Raw genomic sequence first — 20331 nt, 5'->3', positions numbered from 1 at the left:
TGTGTATCTGTCTGTGGCATGTAGCTCCTAAACGAGCGAACCGATTTTATTTTAGTTTTTTTGTTTGAAAGGTGGCTTGATCGAGAGTGTTCTTAGCTATAATCCAAGAAAATCGGTTCAGCCGATTGAAAGTTATCAGCTCTTATCTAGTTACTGTAACCTTCACTTGTCGGGGGTGTTATAAATTTTAAATTTACACTTGTTCGACTTGAGCAGAGCTTGAGAGAGGCAGAGTGTAAATTTAAACAATAAATTAGTGTAATAAATAAATTAATGTAAAAGTGCGTAGACAGATTAAGAAATTGAATTCGTTTCAGATTGCTGATAACATACGCAAGATCCTACCCGGTCTTATCACAACATACTTGTACCCAGCGCTGCAGCTTCTGCGTTCAAGTTGTACTGAAATCGTCACCTCAATAGATTCGTCTCTTGTGCTAAAGTTTCTTGAGCTCTTAGACTATAGGCTGAGACCTCTCACTGGAAAAGATGATAGACCACCACCAGGTGCCCCTTTCTTGGCCATGATGCGTAAGTAATCTTGGTCTATTCGCTCAGTAACGTATACCAACTAAAACTATAACTACTTTTAACTAGCTATACAAGTTGTAAGCAGAACGCTAGCAAAAACTACATAAACACAATCCAATGAAAATAAAATTTGCCTTATCTTGTAGTTTTAGTGATTTAGTATTTTTCAAACCAGCATTGCGTAGCATGCAAAACTCGGGTCAGTGCCCACCTACGACGTGGCATTGACTTCGGGTGACCTATTTACGGAACGTTCTTCGACCTCTACCGTCAGTCAGATGTTTTGTTTGCAATAATGTATTGTACAAATACAAGATTTTTTAATTTAATTTTTTCGTGTTTTTTTTTGTGGTATCTTATCAGTAATTATCATTGCTATCTTCATCACACAAATATTATGAAGTAGAAAGTTTGTATGTGTGTGTGTGTGTGTGTATGTGTTACGCCTTCACGCAAAAACTACTGGACGGATTGGGCTGAAATTTAGAATGGAGATAGATTATACCCTGGATTAGCACATAGGCTACTTTTTATACCGGAAAATCAAAGAGTTCCCACGGGAATTTTAAAAAACCTACATCCACGCGAACGAAGTCGCGGGCATCAGCTAGTATTTTAATATATCTATTCGGTTTTAAAGCGGTGATTGGCAAATTAGGTTCTTATTTTTACAGCAAGATTAGCACCTTGCTGGGTGATTTGGTCGGTGATCTGGTCCGTCGGTGCAACCTGCGACCATAACGGTCGAGCCAAGTTCTCCGATTTCATACGGAACCTCATGAACGAGAATGAAACTAAACCACTCTTTTCTAAAGAAGGAAGAGTTTATGATTACACGTAAGTGATACTAATCTTTTTTTTATTCTGATACAAGTTAACCCTTGACTGCGATCACACCTGGTGGTGAGTGATGGTGCAGTCTAAGGTTGAAATCTATAGAGCGCACTTTGAGTTTGCTTAGACTCAAGTCCAGTCAAATAAAGACATTTATGCCAGCGGTATATCGTATCAAGGGTATAGATAACGAAAAAAGAAACTGGATTCAGGGGAGGGTATAGATAACGAAAAGAGAAACTGGATTCAGGGATAAACTTTGCCATCGGATATTCATCTCTCGTTTAGTTTTTGAAGTATCCCCACAAAAATCGTCTAAAACTGACAACCTTGACGACAAGTCTTTTTTAGGTCAACATTTTGCAAATTCAAAATTATAAGAATTCAATATTTTAGGAATTCAACATTTTGAACCTGAAGGCGATTAATGATAATATTGATGATGGCATTTTCTCAGGCTACACGATGGAGGATTTACTGATCCAACAGACGATGGTGAACCGGCGAACCCATATTGGTATAACTGGATGAACAACCTCGAAGAGTACGAAGTAGATCCTGAATGGCAATATGCAGGTAATGGACCGAAAAGGATTGCCTCACATCCACCACTAGGATTCCCTGGCAGACCCACCACTGGGACGCTACGTGCCCCCAAATACCGTCAGAGGCATGCCGGAACCACAGCACTCCAATAAACTCGTGGACAGGACCACAATGTGAACAACCCCCGTGTCCATCATCCGCAAGTCCTCCCAAGGGCTAGGGAATGTGAGGAGGGCAACCCTTTCCACGTTCGCCATCCTCAACATCTCCCTCGCCCGTCACTAAACTGGACAAGCGAGACAAGGTCAAATGGGTGATGAAACACTCACTCACCTCCGCTCCTGGAGCTACGCCCCATGGGTGCGATTACTACGCCATCTGCTTGAGACACTCAAAGGGACGCATGGAATACACCCCCTCCCTGCCAGGTCAATTAGCCATAGCCAACAATATCCTATGAAGAGAAGTTCGTTGGCCTTTCGTTGGCACGACACATAATACATACATAATACACTCTTTAAGTTAAGTTAGTTTTTAAGTTTTATATTTTAAATTTTATATTCTAGGTTTTATATTTTTTATTTGTATTTTTTATTTTTAGTTTTGTATATAAGCGTCATTATTTGTAATACTATGTTTATGTGTCGGTTTCAACGAATAAATTTTATTCTATTCTATTCTATTCTATTCTAAGTTGGTAACCATGTTACCAGGGTACACCGGCCCAAGCGTTACTGTTACCCGCAACACTCAGGTTATCTGGCTGGTACCCCAGGTAGATCATACCCTGGATTAACATTATCTTTCTGTCTGTCTGTCTGTCTGCTACGTTTTCACGGCCCAACCACTGAAGCGATTTTAATGGGTACAGACCTGGGATACATCCCGGGGAAGGACATAGGCTTCTTTTTATCCCGGAAAATTAAATCCACGTTGACGTAATCGCGAGCATCAGCTAGTACAATCATATTTTCACTACTACAGATATCGAAGTGCCAACATTAGACAACGTCCGGAGCGCTGCTCTCCTCGGGTACAAGATCGTCAACTATAACCACGTCATATGCGTCGGGCCCACTGGCACGGGGAAGACGGTCACCATCACCTCAAAGCTTTCAAGAGGCTTGCACAAGAAGTTTATATGCGAGTTTCTGGTCTTCTCTGCTCGGACTTCTGCTAATCAGACTCAAGTATTAGATTTTGCTATTATATTCGTAGTTCCTTGGCTCTTTTGAACCGACTTCAAAAAAAGGAGGAAGTTCTCTATTCGACGTATGATTTTTTTTTTTTGTTTGTTACGCGACTACTCCGTCAAATATGCTTCGATTTTGATAATTTTTTTTGTTTCATAGGTCATACTTCCGAGGTGGTACCATTTTATTTTAGTGAAGATCTGATGAATATCTTCGGAGATAGAGAACAGAACTCCTCAATGGATAAGAGTAAATTGCTCGCGATTGGTGTAAAAGCTTAGTAAACAATAGGTTCTTAAGTAGGCAAAGCATGTTTTAATACAGAAGACACTATATTACAAAATATTATAAAAACAGATTTCAACAACCACAAACACAAAAAGTAAAAAGTAATTCAATTTATTACTTAATATAATTAATTATATGCACACAGGAGTTAATGTAGTTCTATAATAACATTTTTTGAAGTCGGTGCCAATGAAGTACCAATGTGGAGTCACAATCAAGAATTTATCTATCTATCAAGAGAAATCTAATTTTTTTAGTCGGTTTTTATTACATCTATCGACACATAAACCAATATTAACATTAGCATATCGGTGCGGTGACGCGACCTTAAAGTTTTCCATCCTCCTATCCCAAAGTTGCTGACGCGCCTAAACAGTTTCCACTTCAAAAATATTGGTCTAATACAGGATGTAATAGACAGCAAGTTGGAGAGACGACGTAGAGGAGTGTTCGGGCCTCCGCCGACCAAACGACAAGTGTTCTTCATCGACGACCTCAACATGCCCGCACTGGAGGTATACGGCGCCCAACCACCCATCGAACTGTTACGTCAGTTTATGGACTTCTCTGGTAATTAATTGCTCCTTTACTTATCCACGGAAATAAGTTAGTATAGCGTCCTTTTTTTATTCAGATACAAATTCAATATCACCTGGTGGTAAGTGATGATGCAGTCTAAGATGGAAGCGGGTTAACCTCGAAGGGGTATGGCAGCTTTATTAAACCCCCCTTAAGTTTCTATACGGTATCACACCGGAACGCCAATCGCTTGGCGGTGTGGCTTTCCCGGTAGGGCGGTAACTAGCCACGGCCGAAGCCTACCACCAGACCAGACCGGAGATTAAGGAATTATAAAATTTCAAATCAGCCACCAAGCTAGCAATACGCATCACCACCAGCATTCCACAAATCCCAAAACTCGACGCACGTTTCGTCCCGACACCGGAGCATCCTCAGGAGGTGAAGATCAATGTACAATTGCAAAGATAATAGCAAATTAAGCTTTGGTTCCTTGTATATCATGGACTTCCGCAAAGTAACGCCTGCTTCTATACAACATTTTATATTAGGTTGGTATGACCGAACCAACATCGGCGAGTTTAAGACGCTAATCGACGTTGGTATGGTGGCAGCAATGGGACCACCTGGAGGTGGAAGGAATCCGGTGACGATGCGTCTTATGCGGCATTTCCATTACATATCTTTCACAGAAATGGAGTATAATAGCAAGGTATATAATTTTTTTAGCTCTTATACATACAGGATATAACCAGAACAAACGAAGACAGGTGGTAATATTGATGATTACTGATAACATACCATAAAAAACTACGAAAAAAAGTTGAAAAAATCCTGTATTTTTTAAAAGTTCACCATATATTGCAAATAAAACATCTGACTGACGCCAAAGGTCAACGAACGTTATAATGTAAATAGGTCACTCGAAGTTAATGTCGCGTCGTAGGTGGAGGCATTGACCCGAGTTTTGCACGTTATACAATGCAAGTTCGAAAAATAATAAATATCTACTAACTTACTAACTTAACTTTTCGACGTACACTATCCATACTAATATTATAAATGCGAAAGTGTCTGTCTGTCTTTCTGTCTGTCTGTCTGTCTGCTTGTGTGCCTGTCTGCCTGTCTGCCTGTCTGCCTGTCTGCCTGTCTGCCTGTCTGTCTGTCTGCTACGTTTTCACAGCCCAACAATTGAACCGATTTTGATGTTTGGTACAGACTTGGGATAAGTACATCATGGGGAAGGACATAGGCCACTTTTTATCCCGGAAAATTGAAGAGTTCCTACGGGATTAAAAATAAACCGAAATCCACGCGGGCGAAGTCGCGGGCATCCTCTACTTCATTATATTGTCAAAAAAGTCTTAGTGCTGATATATTATTTAATTTAATTTGTTTATGGTTACCTTATATTTTACAGTATGCAATTTTCAACACAATACTAAAATCTTGGACGCGTAACTTCCAAACCGGAGTGACCATCCGCGAAAACGCGTTCCTCAAGAGTTCCATTGAAGTATTCAATTCCCTGGTAGAAGAACTTCTGCCTACGCCTACCAAATCGCACTACACCTTCAATCTGCGGGATTTGAGCAAAGTGTTCCAGGGTATTTTGATGGTGGATCCCACACATAATATCTCGGTATGGAAATGATTATATTTTTACCCGACTAAAGCAAAAAGGAAGGATTATGATTTTAGCAGTGTATGTATGTATGATTGTATCCAGATTCTGTGTGTTCCACCGTAGCGCCTAAAATACTGGGCCGATTTTGATACATGAGGTATCAATTGGTCCAGGTGGACACTCTTTCCCACAGGAGTCTCAATAATTTTCAGTTTAGATACATTTACGTAATGTTCGATTTTGAAAAGATCTATAAAAATATTAATACTTTTAGAATGAGGAAGATGTTATAAGGCTGTGGTATCATGAGCATCAACGGGTTTATCAGGATAGATTAGTTAATGATGAAGACCGGAAGTGGTTTGTAACGTAAGTAGTAGTACCTATTAAAATCTCACCGGATTCTCTCTGGTCGTTTCGGTATGCCTTCCCATCGGGCTATTAGGGTAAGGGAATAGAATGTGCCTGTGCCTTTTTAACCCCCGACCCAAAAAGAGGGGGGTTATAAGTTTGACATGTGTATCTATGTATCTGTGTTTCTGTGTATCTGTGTATCTGTCTGTGGCATCGTAGCTACTAAACTAATGAACCGATTTTAATTTAGTTTTTTTTTTGTTTGAAAGGTGGCTTGATCGAAAGTGTTCTTAGCTATAATCCAAGAAAATCGGTTCAGCCGTTTGAGAATTATCAGCTCTTTTCTAGTTACTGTAACCTTCACTTGTCGGGGGTGTTATAAATTTTTAATTTACACTTGTTTAATTTATAGACTAGCGCTTAGCTGCAATCAGACCTGCTAGCAAGTGATGATGCAGCCTAAGATGGAGCGCGCTTGCCTAGAAGTTGCGTATTCACTCTTGACTTGACCCATATTAAAAGTGGAAGGGAAAACTGATGCCGGAACGGCGTTCCATATCCTAGCGGTTCGGATTAGAAACGAGGAAGCAAATCACTTCGTTCGTTTCAACTACGTACGGATGCAGACCTTGACGATGCCTTGCAGTACGAAGGTTGAAAGGTGAAGGAGGAACCAGGTTAAAGAGCTCTTGTGCACACTCTCTGCAATATGTCCTGTCCACCGATAGACAGGGAAATTTACAACGATGTACCAAACTTTGAAGTTCGTGCACTCACTTGTGCACTATAATATCTTCTGCGCATGTACACAGGCGCGGCTAATCTGGAAGTTAGGCTCCGTTGCCGAAAATTAGACAGAAGGTATTATTAAAATTTTATAAATCTTTTCAAAGTGCTTGGCTTAAATCTCGACTTTACTTTTACTCCAATCAGAAGTTGGCAACCAGACACTTATTTAATACTTTTAGAGTATGAAGTAGTTTTAATGTTGTTCTTGTGTTACAGTTTGCTAAATAAAAAGATTCAAACTGAATTCAAGAAGAAATCTGCGGACGTGATTGGTGGAAGACTGATGCTGTTCGGTGATTTTATGGATATCGGCGCTGACGATCGGAAGTATGTCGAGATTACGGATCAGGCAGAGGTTATGATTGTTCAAACTAAAAAAATAATCTATTTTAATACTGAGACCCCGAATCCATCCATACGAATATTATAAATACGAAAGTGTGTCTGTCTGTCTGTCTGTCTGCTACCTTTTTACGGCCCAACAGTTTAACCGATTCTGACGATAGGTACATAGTTAGCTTATATCCCGGGGACGGACAAAGGCTACTTTTTATCCCGGAAAATCAAAGAGTTCCCGCGGGATTCCAAAAGACCCATCCGCTTAGCCGATTTCTATGAAATTTGGTACCGGGGTAGCTTGCGTCCCTGTAATTGACATAGACATCCCGGAAAATCAAACGGTTCCTATAGGATCTTTAAAAACCTAAATCCACGCGGACGAAGTCGCGGGCATCCTCTAGTTATGAATGCGAAAGGTGAGTCTGTCTGCTAAATTTTCACGGCCCAACAGTTGAACCGATTTTAATGAAAGGTACAGAGTTAGCTTGCTTACCTACATCCCGGGTCTACAAGGATATAGGCTACTTTTTATACAGGAAAATAAAGAGTTAATAAGAAATAAAAACCAAGAGTTCCCACGGGATTCTTAAAGGATTCTATTTTTGTTACCATCAGACATAAAATCACTTCCAATAGAACAATTTACGCAAAAGTTGAAGAAATGGCTGCAAGGAAAAAATTTCTATTCTTTAGAAGAATATTTCCAGCATGATAAAAAAAAAGGTCCGTCCGTTTAACCGCTTTATATGAAATTTGGTACAGAGGTAGCTTATACCCCGGAAACTTTTTACGAACGAGTTCCCACGGGATTTTTAAAAAACCTAAATTACTTAGACGAAGTAGCGGGCGTCATCTAGTTACTAATGTTTGGAAAATATTTTGTAACAGCTGGACGAAGTTCTGACCCACTATCTGAACGAGTACAACCTATCTACAACGGCTCCGTTAGACTTAGTTTTGTTCGAAGACGCTGTGGCGCATCTGTGTCGTTTATCACGAATCATGAGGCAACCAATGGCCAACGCTTTGCTGCTCGGTATGGGAGGGTCAGGTATGTTACATTTTATAATGTACGGTTGGCCTCAGAATTCGAGTAGCAATTCCTATTCCCATTCCTATGTTTGGTCACATGTGACACATTAATTTTAGTGCATTTTAGCTCATAAATATAATATTATGTAGAATAACTCAATTAGTTTTAAGATACTTGTAGAATAGAATAGATTTTTATTCAAATAAACTTTTACAAGTGCTTTTGAATCGTCAAATAATTTACCACTGGTTCGGAATGCCGTTCCTACCGAGAAGAACCAGCAAGAAACTCGGCGTAATGTTACAGTGATCAAATAAAAAAAAAGTTTTCTTTCTTTCTTTCTTTCAATCCCGCGAGACTGTTGCATCAAAAACCTGTCGCACTTATGACCTTTTTCTATAAACACGCCACACACATCCAACGCATGTGCATAACCGTGCCACGCGAATATGATCATCAAGGTGCTCAACGACTTACGGCCTTTGACTGTACATAACTGGTACATACCACGATTTATACGATGATTTCTAGACATCTATATTTCGACCCAGTGGCATGGCTCGTGGTAACAACGGGACTGCTCGAAGCAGTCCTGCGAGAAATGAAATTCGGGCTGTCAATTGCAGAATCGAACTACCATCTGTCTTTTATTTATTTTTATTTCCTTTGAATCGCCCACAGAGTTCCACATTTAAATTATACATGTTATTCCTTACATTCTATGCCTCTTATGCAACTCCACTTACGGGCAGTTACAGCGTGCATTAACATAAACATAAGTCGTACAGTAAATATACATAACCTAAAGAATATGAAAAGATACCTAAGTTATAAATGTCTTGTTCTTTTCGCTGGAACTTCTACTAGTATAATATGTGGTAGCCAATTTCCATCCTTACAATTTAAGGATGGAAATCAGATACCATTAACAGAATTATTACTTTAAAGTGTAATTTAATCATTTTATTTGAATAAAAATCTATTCTATTCTGTCAGGTCGTCAATCATTATCCCGGCTTGCGGCAAATATAGCAGAACTGCAATGTATGCAAATTGAGATCACCAAGGCATACGGACAGGCGGAGTGGCGAGATGATCTCAAGAAGACCATGTTGAAGGCTGGCGCTGAGAACCGTGGCATCGTCTTTTTGTTTTCTGATGCTCAGGTCAGATTTGATATGAAGCGATCACTTATCATTTCATTTCAATTCCCCTTGTTTGCGATCTCACCTGATGGTAAGTGATGATGCACGCTAAGATGGTAGCGGGTTACCTTGAGAAGGGTGTTGCGGTTTTCATTACACCCATATCCTTTATCGGTGTCTACACGGCATCGTACCAGAACGCTGAATCGCTTAGCAGCAACGGAAATTCGAAAGTCGAAAAAATTAATGATACAATTAAAAGGGCTCTTGCCACCATAGATATTCCTACTCTAATTGAGCCGGGAAGAGTTAGTAGGGATGATGGCAAGAGACCTGATGGATTAAGCAAGTAGGTATGCCTGTCTTATCAAGAGTTACATATTTGTTCCATTTGCAGTGGAGACCATAGTTAATGGTAAAAATGGTTTGATACTTTTTATACGTCATGCCAGATTATTCATTCCACTTAAATGGAAGTGAAACTACTATCGGCGCTGTTGCCAATAAATCTGATATGGGATTATATTTTGAAAGGCGAATTAACCAATTTTAATTAACCAGTTGTGGTTTCTGTAATGCGTGCTACCTGATATTGAATTGTTTCTGTATCTATACTAATAAATAAAATTGGAGTGTCTGTCTGTAATTTCGAAATAACTACCGCATATTAAGGTTATATGGTTATTTGAACGATACTATAACTGAATCACACGTTTTTAAAATTTTTGTCTGTCTGTCTGTCTGTCTGTCTGTCTGTCTGTCTGTCTGTCTGTCTGTTTGAAAAGGCTAATCTTGGGAACGGCTGAACCGATTTTGACGGGATTTTCACAGACAAGTAGAGAATTGACCAGGAAGTAAAATAGGCTACTTTTTTAACCGACTTTCAAAAAGGGAGTTGTGTTTTTCTACCTATGTACACCGAAATCTCCGAGATTTCTAAACCGATTTGCGTCATTTCTTTTTTAATCGATAGAGGAACTTTGCGACATTGTTTCATAAAAAATTTGGAGTCCAACTCCTCAATCCTGATGCTGCAGGTGATCTGACCAATCCACGCGGGCGAAGCTGCGGGCATCAGCTAGTTAATAATAAATTTAAAAGAAAACAAAAAAAAAACGCTGTTACGTATTCCTCTGGTCGCATTCCTCTAACGTTGTGTGTGTTCATGGCCATTCCTTTCCAGATAAAAATGGAATCTTTCCTTGAAGACCTGAACAACATACTAAGTTCTGGCGACGTCCCGAACATATACGAAGCGGAGGACCTAGACGGGATCTACATGTCGGTTAGACATGCTGTTATGGAGATGAATCTACCAGCTACTAAGGCAAATCTGTTTGCGTGCTACCAGAAACGGGTGCGAAGCAATCTGCATATGGTTGTTGTTATGAGCCCTGTGGGAGAGGTTGGTAACCACATCATATATTCTTGCTCCCCTTTTCAGGGTTCCAAACCCAAAGAATAAAACGGGGTCTTATTACTGTCACTCTTCGCGACAGATGAACCCAGTCCTCACTACCATTTTTACCCGACTGCTTGTGAAACACAAACGGACGCTTATGTATTTGCCTGTAATTGCGGTGGTGTATGTATGTACATCAGTTTCTTTGTCCGCTCGTAACTACTCAACGGCTCAACCGATTTTGATACATGATACCTACGCACATTATTAGATTTGTCTTGATGGCGCGAGTGTCCCTGGACACCTACGTTAAGTTCTCAAAAAATCAAAATGGCGGATTTTATGCGAAGTACAGGCTGAAAAAGATGCAATGCAAACAGCAATCGGAGTTTATTTAAAAAGTCTTTTAATTACTTAATTACTTAAAAATAAACTTAAAAGATATTATACATATATATACATAGATCTGTTTTATATTTGATGTTTCGAGAAGCTATGATTTTTCTAGCTGGATCAGCTATTTCCCGTGCCTTTGTCCGCATAGATTTAGGTTCTAAAAATTCCTTTGGTCTTGGTTTTCATTCCGTTTAATTCCGTTAGAGTTAGTGGGAGTCAACGTTATAACAGGAACCTTCGAAGTCATAAAGATTATATTTTAAATACTTATTCCAGATCTTCCGAGCTCGTCTCCGCCAGTTCCCTTCCCTGGTCAACTGTTGCACCATCGATTGGTTCAGCGAGTGGCCCAAATCCGCACTCGAGTCTGTGGCCAGGCATTTCTTCTATAACATGCCTGAGTTGCGGACCACTGATGAAGTTATTGAGTCTTTGGTTGTAAGTTGAGTTTGTCTGGTGGAAGGTTAGGGCCGTGGCTAGTAGCTACTGCAAAGCAATGCTGCCAAGCAAAGTCAAAGTCAAAATCAGATCATTAACTAGTTTTATATTCAGGGTGTAACTAGAACGCTAGCAAAATCGTAGCGTTCCTATTATACTATCTTAACACAATTCAATGCCTATAACCATTTGCCTTATCTTGTAGTTTTAGTGATTTAGTTTTTTTCAAAACCCGCAATGTATAGCGTACAAATCTCGGTTAATGCCCCACCTACGATGCGGCATTGACTCTGAATGGCCTACGTAATGTTCGTTAACCTCTAGAGTTAGTCGGATGTTTTATTTGTAATACTGAAATTTTAAAAAATGTAAATCTATACTAATAAATAAAATTGGAGTGTCTGTCTGTAATTTCGAAATAACTACCTCATATTAAGCTCATATGGTTATTTGAACGATACCATAACTGAATCACATGTTTTTAAAATTTTTGTCTGTCTGTCTGTCTGTCTGTCTGTCTGTTTGAAAAGGCTAATCTTTGGAACGGCTGAACCGATTTTGATGGGACTTTCACAGGCAAGTAGAGGATTGACCAGGGCGTAAAATAGGCTACTTTTTTAACCGACTTTCAAAAAGGGAGTTGTGTTTTTCTACCTATGTACACCGAAATCTCCGAGATTTCTGAACCGATTTGCGTCATTTCTTTTTTAATCGATAGAGGAACTTTGCGACATTGTTTCATAAAAAATTTGGAGTCCAACTCCTCAATCCTGATGCTGCAGGGGATCTGACCAATCCACGCGGGCGAAGCTGCGGGCATCAGCTAGTACAAAATAAAAAACACAGTTCGCGTTTAATTTTTGTCTCATTTTTGCTAGCGTTCTGTTCACGCGTTGTATTATAGATAATACATAGATTTCATCGATTTTTGCCTCAGTCTGTCTGCTGTTTCGCTCATCAAAGCGTGGTGGAGGCAAGCGCCAAGTTCCTCGCACAACTCAACCGCCTCAACTACGTCACGCCGATGTCGTATATGGAGACGCTGGGCGCTTACGCGGAAATGTTCAAAAAGAAGCAAACCTCCATACTCACTGAGTCCAATGCACTTAAAACTGGTATGAATTCTGTTGCATTGGAATCTTAATCCATAGTTAATATTATAAATGCGAAAGTGTGTCTGTCTGTCTGTCTTTCTGTCTGTCTTTCTGTCTGTCTTTCTGTCTGTCTGTCTGTCTGTCTGTCTTTCTGTCTGTCTTTCTGTCTGTCTGCTACGTTTTCACGGCTCAACCACTAAACCGATTTTAATGAAATTTGGTACAAACTTAGGATACATCCCGGGGAAGGACATAGGCTACTTTTTATCCCGGAAAATTGAAGAGTTCCTACGGGATTAACAAACCGAAATTCACGCGGGCGAAGCTGCGGGCATCCTCTAGTTAAATATTATTCGAAAAGTTCTGATTTCTTTCTAAGTTGATTCATGTCGACACCACTATCGGATGCAACTGAGATTAAGTAAGATACACCCTTGATGGTAAACCTTTCTATACCTTTGCTATTGATCTATTGATACGCTTGCTGAAATTAATAACGGTCAGTCGAAACCATCAAAGTGCGTAGTTCCATCGAAATCAGAGCGATATTGAAATCTGAAATACATTCTGTATTAAGAGGAAAGATATTGCGAATGACATAGACGATTTCACCTTCAAACTAGCAATTTTGACATGTCATGACCCTCTATTGACAATTAATCAAGCAGACATTTCAATCTGCGAAATTTACGCGGACTTTTAGTATTTTGACGTAGGAGGGTAAAAGATCCAGTACATGAACGAATAAGGACTACCTTGACATTGACCTAAAATTAAGGTATATGAGAATCGTTCTATATATAATTTTTATATTTTGTGTGTCTATACACAGTAGGTATACTCTCTTAAATTATTTAAATATCAAAAAATCAAATAAAATGCGTGGTATTAATTATTATAAATTATTTTGTTTAACAAAAGGATAAATTGCCAGTAAATGAACTGGGAATTTCAGTGAATGAACGAACTCTATCTAGTGCATAAACTCTCGATTCCTATTAATAAATAAATTCTTAAATATATTTTCGGCTTGGAATTCAAAAAAAATTGTCAGATTTTCACAGTTTTTGACTTATTGTATATTTTTTCTACATTTTGCGCGATAAATCAAAAACTATTTTACATAATAATAATAAATAAAACCTGTTTTAGAATGTATAATAGAGCCCTTTCATATGATATTATCCCCTTTAGTATAGTTATCTTAGGTTGAAAGTCACCTAAATTTTCTGGAAAACAGTCTAAATGATTACAGAGAAAATGAAACTTAATGCCCATGTTGCACCCAAGTCGCTGGAAGTGCAACATCAGCTGCTGAATGTTTTGAGAGTAGTGAGAACAATATACCGTAACACATGTTATCAGATTTGTTCCTTTGAGCCGAGAAGCCACATGTTCTGATGCTTTTTAGACAATCTAAGATCTCTCATTAAGTGGTCCAAATCATTTTGATTGAATAGTCTAAGTTGAGATGTAAAAGTCACTACATCGTCACAACCTTCTGAAAGTTCTTGAAGTAGATTGGAGGTACTGGGTTGGAGCTGAGGTACAGATTTATCGCCAGAAGTCAGAATCGTTCTAATTGTAGACTGCAAGTTACAATAGAGTCGCTTGGAACAATTTTTTTGCTGTTTCTTCTGGTTATATTCACAATGCAGAAATAATAATCATCATGGTGTTTAGATGGTTCGACCCAAATTATAATACTTTTTTTAGTAAAAGTAGGGTCTATTCTTATTTGCTCATAAACGCAATGAGGAAATACAGCTTCCACATATAAAAATTTGGAGTCCAGGCCTTGCTGTTAGCTGCTAATGGGTTCTCAAAGTAGCCCGAGTATGCTTGTTTTACAAAGTTAGACACACTTGCACGACATTCTTTAATACGTACTCGCCACCAAATGGTACAAAAATGATTGGAATAACTTGCAGATGTTCTTCTTGATGTTAACACCTCGATAAATTTTGGAAATTACATGTCTGATCTTAATAAAGTGTGAACATACAAAGTGTGAGTATAGTGCAAAATATGGGGGTACCTGTATCTCAAAAACTAGAGCTGCTGTGTAAAAAATTAAAGTAGATCTGAAATCAGCGACGTCAAATTAGTAAGAAACAGTTTCAAAACCTAATAAAACAAAAAAGTTGAATTTTGTATGCCAGTGAAATGATTCGGAATCGGAAGCCACTTTATATATCGCGAAATTTGGAAATGTGATCAAATTTTCGAAATCCATATTTATCAATGAAAAGCGACATAATTTTGTAAGTAGTACCTACTTACTTCAGTTTACTATTTTTGAACAGTTTCGCAGAGGTACAACAATCGGCCTCATTCAATCAGCCGCCATATTTATAGTAACAGGCAAATAAATACAATTAAGTATTGGAACTACAATACCTATGCTCCTAAATGTATCTTAAAAAAACAAGTCTCATTCAGCGTTACAAGTGCAGAAGAGGGAGTAGACAGACGGATTAACATCAGTTCGAACAAGTACTGGGCACAAAAGGAAAGAATGAAAGGAGCTTACCCAGTACATCTTAAAAGATCCGTTACAGATACATGCATCCTGCCATGCCTCACCTATGCCAGCCAAACATGGGTCCAGACAAAGAATATAAAAAGAAATAGTGACTTGCTAAAGGGCGATGGCAAGGAGCATAACTTAAGGAAAAAATATTCAAAGTGAGAATTGAAGACATAAGAAAAAAGACAAAGCCTACAGACACCTTGAGACATGCCCTAAAACTGAAATGCAAATGGTCATATTGTATCGATTTTTACGGATGAAAGAAGGACAGGAAAAATCTCCCCTTGGCCAGGTCCAGCAGGTAAAAGAAAAATAGGTAGACCGAAGACGCGTTGGTCTAATGCTATTGTGCAAATCGCGAGAGAAAATTAGCTTGATAGTACCAAAGACAGAGAGAAATGGGGATACCCAAGAGGGATCCTTATCCAAGAAAGAAGAATACCAGAATAAATATTTAAAAAAAATCTAAAGAAAAATTAAACCGACTTCAAAAACCACAAACACTAAAAAGTAAAAATAATTTTAGTGATTGTGGTTTTTGAAGTCGGTTTTATTTTTCTTTTGAAAATTTTTTATTTCACAATTTTTAGTGGCCCCACTGTACTATAATATGCCATACCCAGTTAAAACCCTACTGTTTACTAAGATATTACACTGATCGCGAGCAATTTGCTCTTATCCATTGAGGAGTTCCGTTCTCCATCTCGGAAGATATTCATCAGATCTTCATCAAATTTATATGGGACCACCTGCGAAGTATACCCTATCAAACAAAAAAAATCCAAATCGGTCCAGGCGTCTTTGAGTAATCGGGGAACATACATTAAAAAAAAAAGATACCGAGGAATTCAGAACCTCTTCCTTTTTTTGAAGTCGGTTAAAAATATACTAAGATTTACTAACATGGTGTTATACCACAGAGTAGCGAACAGAGGCAAAGCTTCTAAGAAGCGAGCAAAATTTATAACTATTTTGGTAGGGTTGGCACAGAAGGATACAATTTAATAAACAATAGGTATTTGTTCAACAAGATGGCAAAGTTTGTTTTTGTTGTGATTGCTTAGTTTAAATATAGATCGATAGATCTAAATATCGATTTTGAACGAAATCAGTCACATTACAAAGAATTTCAAAATGGCGTCGACTTTTTTAAATTTTGGTAACAGTTTCTTATTTTGTGATCCCAGGGAGCTCTAAATATCGATTTTGAACGAAATCGGTCAATTAACAAAGAATTTCAAAATGGCGTCGACTTTTTTAAATTTTGGTAACAGTTTCTTATTTTGTGATCCCAGGGAGCTCTTAATATCGATTTTGAACGAAATCGGTCAATTGACAAAGAATTTCAAAATGGCGTCGACTTTTTTAAATTTTGGTAACAGTTTCTTATTTTGTGATCCCAGGGAGCTCTAAATATCGATTTTGAACGAAATCGGTCAATTAACAAAGAATTTCAAAATGGCGTCGACTTTTTTAAATTTTGGTAACAGTTTCTTATTTTGCGATCCCAGGGAGCTCTAAATATCGATTTTGAACGAAATCGGTCAATTGACAAAGAATTTCAAAATGGCGTCGACTTTTTTAAATTTTGGTAACAGTTTCCTTTTTTGTAATCCCAGGGAGCTCTAAATATCGATTTTGAACGAAATCGGTCAATTAACAAAGAATTTCAAAATGGCGTCGACTTTTTTAAATTTTGGTAACAGTTTCCTTTTTTGTGATCCCAGGGAGCTCTAAATATCGATTTTGAACGAAATCGGTCAATGAACAAAGAATTTCAAAATGGCGTCGACTTTTTTTTAATTTTGGTAACAGTTTCTTTTTTTGTGATCCCAGGGAGCTCTAAATATCGATTTTGAACGAAATCGGTCAATTAACAAAGAATTTCAAAATGGCGTCGACTTTTTTAAATTTTGGTAACAGTTTCTTATTTTGCGATCCCAGGGAGCTCTAAATATCGATTTTGAACGAAATCGGTCAATTGACAAAGAATTTCAAAATGGCGTCGACTTTTTTAAATTTTGGTAACAGTTTCCTTTTTTGTGATCCCAGGGAGCTCTAAATATCGATTTTGAACGAAATCGGTCAATTAACAAAGAATTTCAAAATGGCGTCGACTTTTTTAAATTTTGGTAAAAGTTTCTTATTTTGTGATCCCAGGGAGCTCTAAATATCGATTTTGAACGAAATCGGTCAATTAACAAAGAATTTCAAAATGGCGTCGACTTTTTTAAATTTTGGTAACAGTTTCCTTTTTTGTGATCCCAGGGAGCTCTAAATATCGATTTTGAACGAAATCGGTCAATTAACAAAGAATTTCAAAATGGCGTCGACTTTTTTAAATTTTGGTAACAGTTTCCTTTTTTGTGATCCCAGGGAGCTCTAAATATCGATTTTGAACGAAATCGGTCAATTAACAAAGAATTTCAAAATGGCGTCGACTTTTTTAAATTTTGATAACAATTTCCTATTTTGTGATCCTAGGGATCCTCAGATATTGATTTTGAACAAAATCTATGACAGTTCAAGAAAATAGATTTTAAACACTATTTAAATTATTATCATTAACATTAAATTAAATGAAAACACGACGCGCGACGTGTACTGCAGCCCCTGAGCTTGAGCACAGGCCGAGCCGGTATAAACCGATTTCTCTCCGTACGCGACGTAGCGCCTGTGCTCACGCACACACGCGCCTCAAGCTTGTAGTAGTGTACCTATCGTAGCGCGCTTGTATGAAGCTTTGACTCTGTTTGCTACTCATGTGGTTATACAACGCAATACCACACTCACAAACACTCGTACAAACATACAGACAAGTATATACTCACACACACTCACACACACACACATGGACGCACACGCATTTTTGAACGGTTTGAACGGAACACGGTTTTGAAATTGAAATTGAAAAAAGTGTAAGAATTTGTAAGAAAATATTTAAAAAAGGTATATCAGCCGGTTTTTTATTCCAGCTCTTAATACATGTAAAAACGTCCAATCTGTTCATTTACTCGAGCCTTTACCCTAGTACCTAATTATATCGACCGCCCCATATCAAAACAAAGTAAATGTCATTTTTCCGAAAATCGTTTTATGTCATAAGCCTAACTTTCATAGTATGTCCCGTTGTATTGTAAGGACACCCACATTAAAGTAAAATTAAAAGCTAGTAAGTCGCTTTGACCATTTTAAAACATAGTAAGTCTATGAACTGGCTAGGTTTTTTATAGATTAATGCGCCTTACTAAGTTTTTCAAAGGAATTAGATTAAATAAAATAAATATCACCCATTATCTAAATACCATGTCAAAACAGTAAATACTTAATAATGCATTAAAACTTAAAAGTAAGATAGGAAAAGTCAATGACCTCTACATGTCAACTGTTAAATATGGTTTGCAAGGGAAATACTTTGCATACTTACATAATGTTTTTAGGGTTCCATATCTCAAAAGGAAACACGGGACCCTTATAGGATCACTTTGTTGTCTGTCTTTCTGTCCGTCTGTCCGTCTGTCGTGTCTGTCAAGAAAACCGATAGGGTATTTCCCGTTAACCTAGAATTATGGGCAGGTAGATAGGTCTCAACTCTCATAGCCCAAGTAAAGGAATAAATCCGAGAACAAATTTCGTGATTCTAGATCAACGGGAAGTACTGTATAGGTTTTCTTGACGGACGGACGGACAAATGGACAGACAACAAAGTGATCCTTTAAGAGCTCCGTTTTTCATTTTGAGGTACGGAACCCTAAAAAAGAAAATGATGCACATGTAATGAATAAATGTGTAGGCCAGTCTTCACACTAAAATATTTAAACCCCTTTAATTTAAAAACTGTCATAGCCTAGTGGTTAGAACGTCCGCATCCTAATCCGCGCCCCATCGCAGCTCGCCTGGCCAACCCGGCTCTCAAGGCTGAGCTGCTGCAGAGCGCGCGCGTCCGCCGCGGCGCGACCACCGCGGACTTGGGTCTGTCTACTGCACCACGGAGGTTTTACATCAACGAGCGTCTCACAAAACAAAATCGTGCTTTATTTCGGCAAGCCCGTGATGCTGGCCGCGGTCATAGCTGGAGGTTTGTCTGGACAAAACGAGGTCGAATTTTTGCTCGCCGCGATGAAGAATCGTCGGTGTGTCATATCAAATCAGAGGAAGACATTAATAGATACATTCTACGAAATGAAGTGGGTAAATAATGATCTTGCCAGTAGCCTATGTTTTTATGTGCTAACTTTGATGTTATACTACTTACATTTGCATACCAAAGTGTCTAATATAAGAAGTTATTATTTTATCTTAGAAAATTTGTTAACTTGGAAGCAATTTTTAAAACCGCATTGTAATCTAACAACCATTATTATAAATAACTTAAAAATATGTTATGTTTGGAATATTTTTATAAATAATGTACCAAAACAATCCTACTTTATGTCTTGCATAGTTGTTTTTAGGTTTATTTATGACAAAATATTAACACTTTCCCAATTTATTATTATTAACGTTATGGCCTTATATCACATGCGATTACTATGTAAAATTATAAAATTCTCTAAACTGTATTTAGTCTATAAAATAAATCAGAAGGGTTGTACCTTTTTCTGTACTGTAATATTGTTACACTTCATTAAACCGAAAATCACTTTTTTATTATTGATATGTTCAAAATTGTGTTACCACTTAAAATACTATAATATTATAATTTTAGAAATATTACTTCTGATAATAGCTCACTACACTATAATAATTTGTTCTACTTTACTTAATCTATTACTTTTTTACTTCTTACTTTATTGCTGTAAACTAACTTGTGTATGTATTACTGTGACTCATTATAGCCTGTGTGTTGTGGTACCAAAATGGAACATTCAAATAATATTAAACAATATTATGATATTTCCTTGCAGCTGTTTACTACTTATTACTAATACAATAATGACTTTTATATACTATACAATATTATTATACTATATAATATTATATGCTAATAATTATTTATTTTATATTTTATACAGACTTATGGTAATAATATTATTAAAAGAAAACTATTTAAATGTTTTATTTTATTATTTTTATATTATTAAAAGGTAATAACAAAACTAATAAGTTATTAGTGGGTTTACTAAATCCAGGATCTTTAGGTACATCTCATGACGAGTTTATCGTTGCAATGCAGACTCACGGAGTGGACATAATGGCTATTAATGAGACGTGGTTAAAGGAGGGCGAAGACTGTCGCGCGCCAAAGGTACCTGGTTACAAGTTATGTC

The 20331-nt window shown here is 37.7% G+C and overlaps 1 protein-coding gene across 1 annotated transcript in view; it reads left to right on the top strand.

Annotated features, from left to right (window-relative positions):
• Positions 1-20331, top strand: part of LOC123878094 (dynein axonemal heavy chain 1-like) — an 87623-nt gene that overhangs the window by 32072 nt on the left and 35220 nt on the right. Inside the window, exons 42-55 of the mRNA XM_045925150.1 lie at positions 318-531; positions 1206-1368; positions 1823-1941; positions 2896-3101; positions 3800-3962; positions 4463-4623; positions 5332-5553; positions 5813-5907; positions 6898-7036; positions 7909-8071; positions 9050-9219; positions 10382-10603; positions 11273-11434; positions 12372-12549. Of these exons, the coding sequence (XP_045781106.1) occupies positions 318-531; positions 1206-1368; positions 1823-1941; positions 2896-3101; positions 3800-3962; positions 4463-4623; positions 5332-5553; positions 5813-5907; positions 6898-7036; positions 7909-8071; positions 9050-9219; positions 10382-10603; positions 11273-11434; positions 12372-12549 (2377 nt within the window). The remainder of the gene's footprint in view (positions 1-317; positions 532-1205; positions 1369-1822; positions 1942-2895; positions 3102-3799; positions 3963-4462; positions 4624-5331; positions 5554-5812; positions 5908-6897; positions 7037-7908; positions 8072-9049; positions 9220-10381; positions 10604-11272; positions 11435-12371; positions 12550-20331) is intronic.

Source organism: Maniola jurtina, chromosome 25 (genome assembly GCF_905333055.1).
Source record: "Maniola jurtina chromosome 25, ilManJurt1.1, whole genome shotgun sequence".
NCBI lineage: Eukaryota > Metazoa > Arthropoda > Insecta > Lepidoptera > Nymphalidae > Maniola > Maniola jurtina.
The sequence above is the reverse complement of the archived record's forward strand: the minus strand, read 5'-3'. Positions and strand labels throughout refer to the sequence as shown.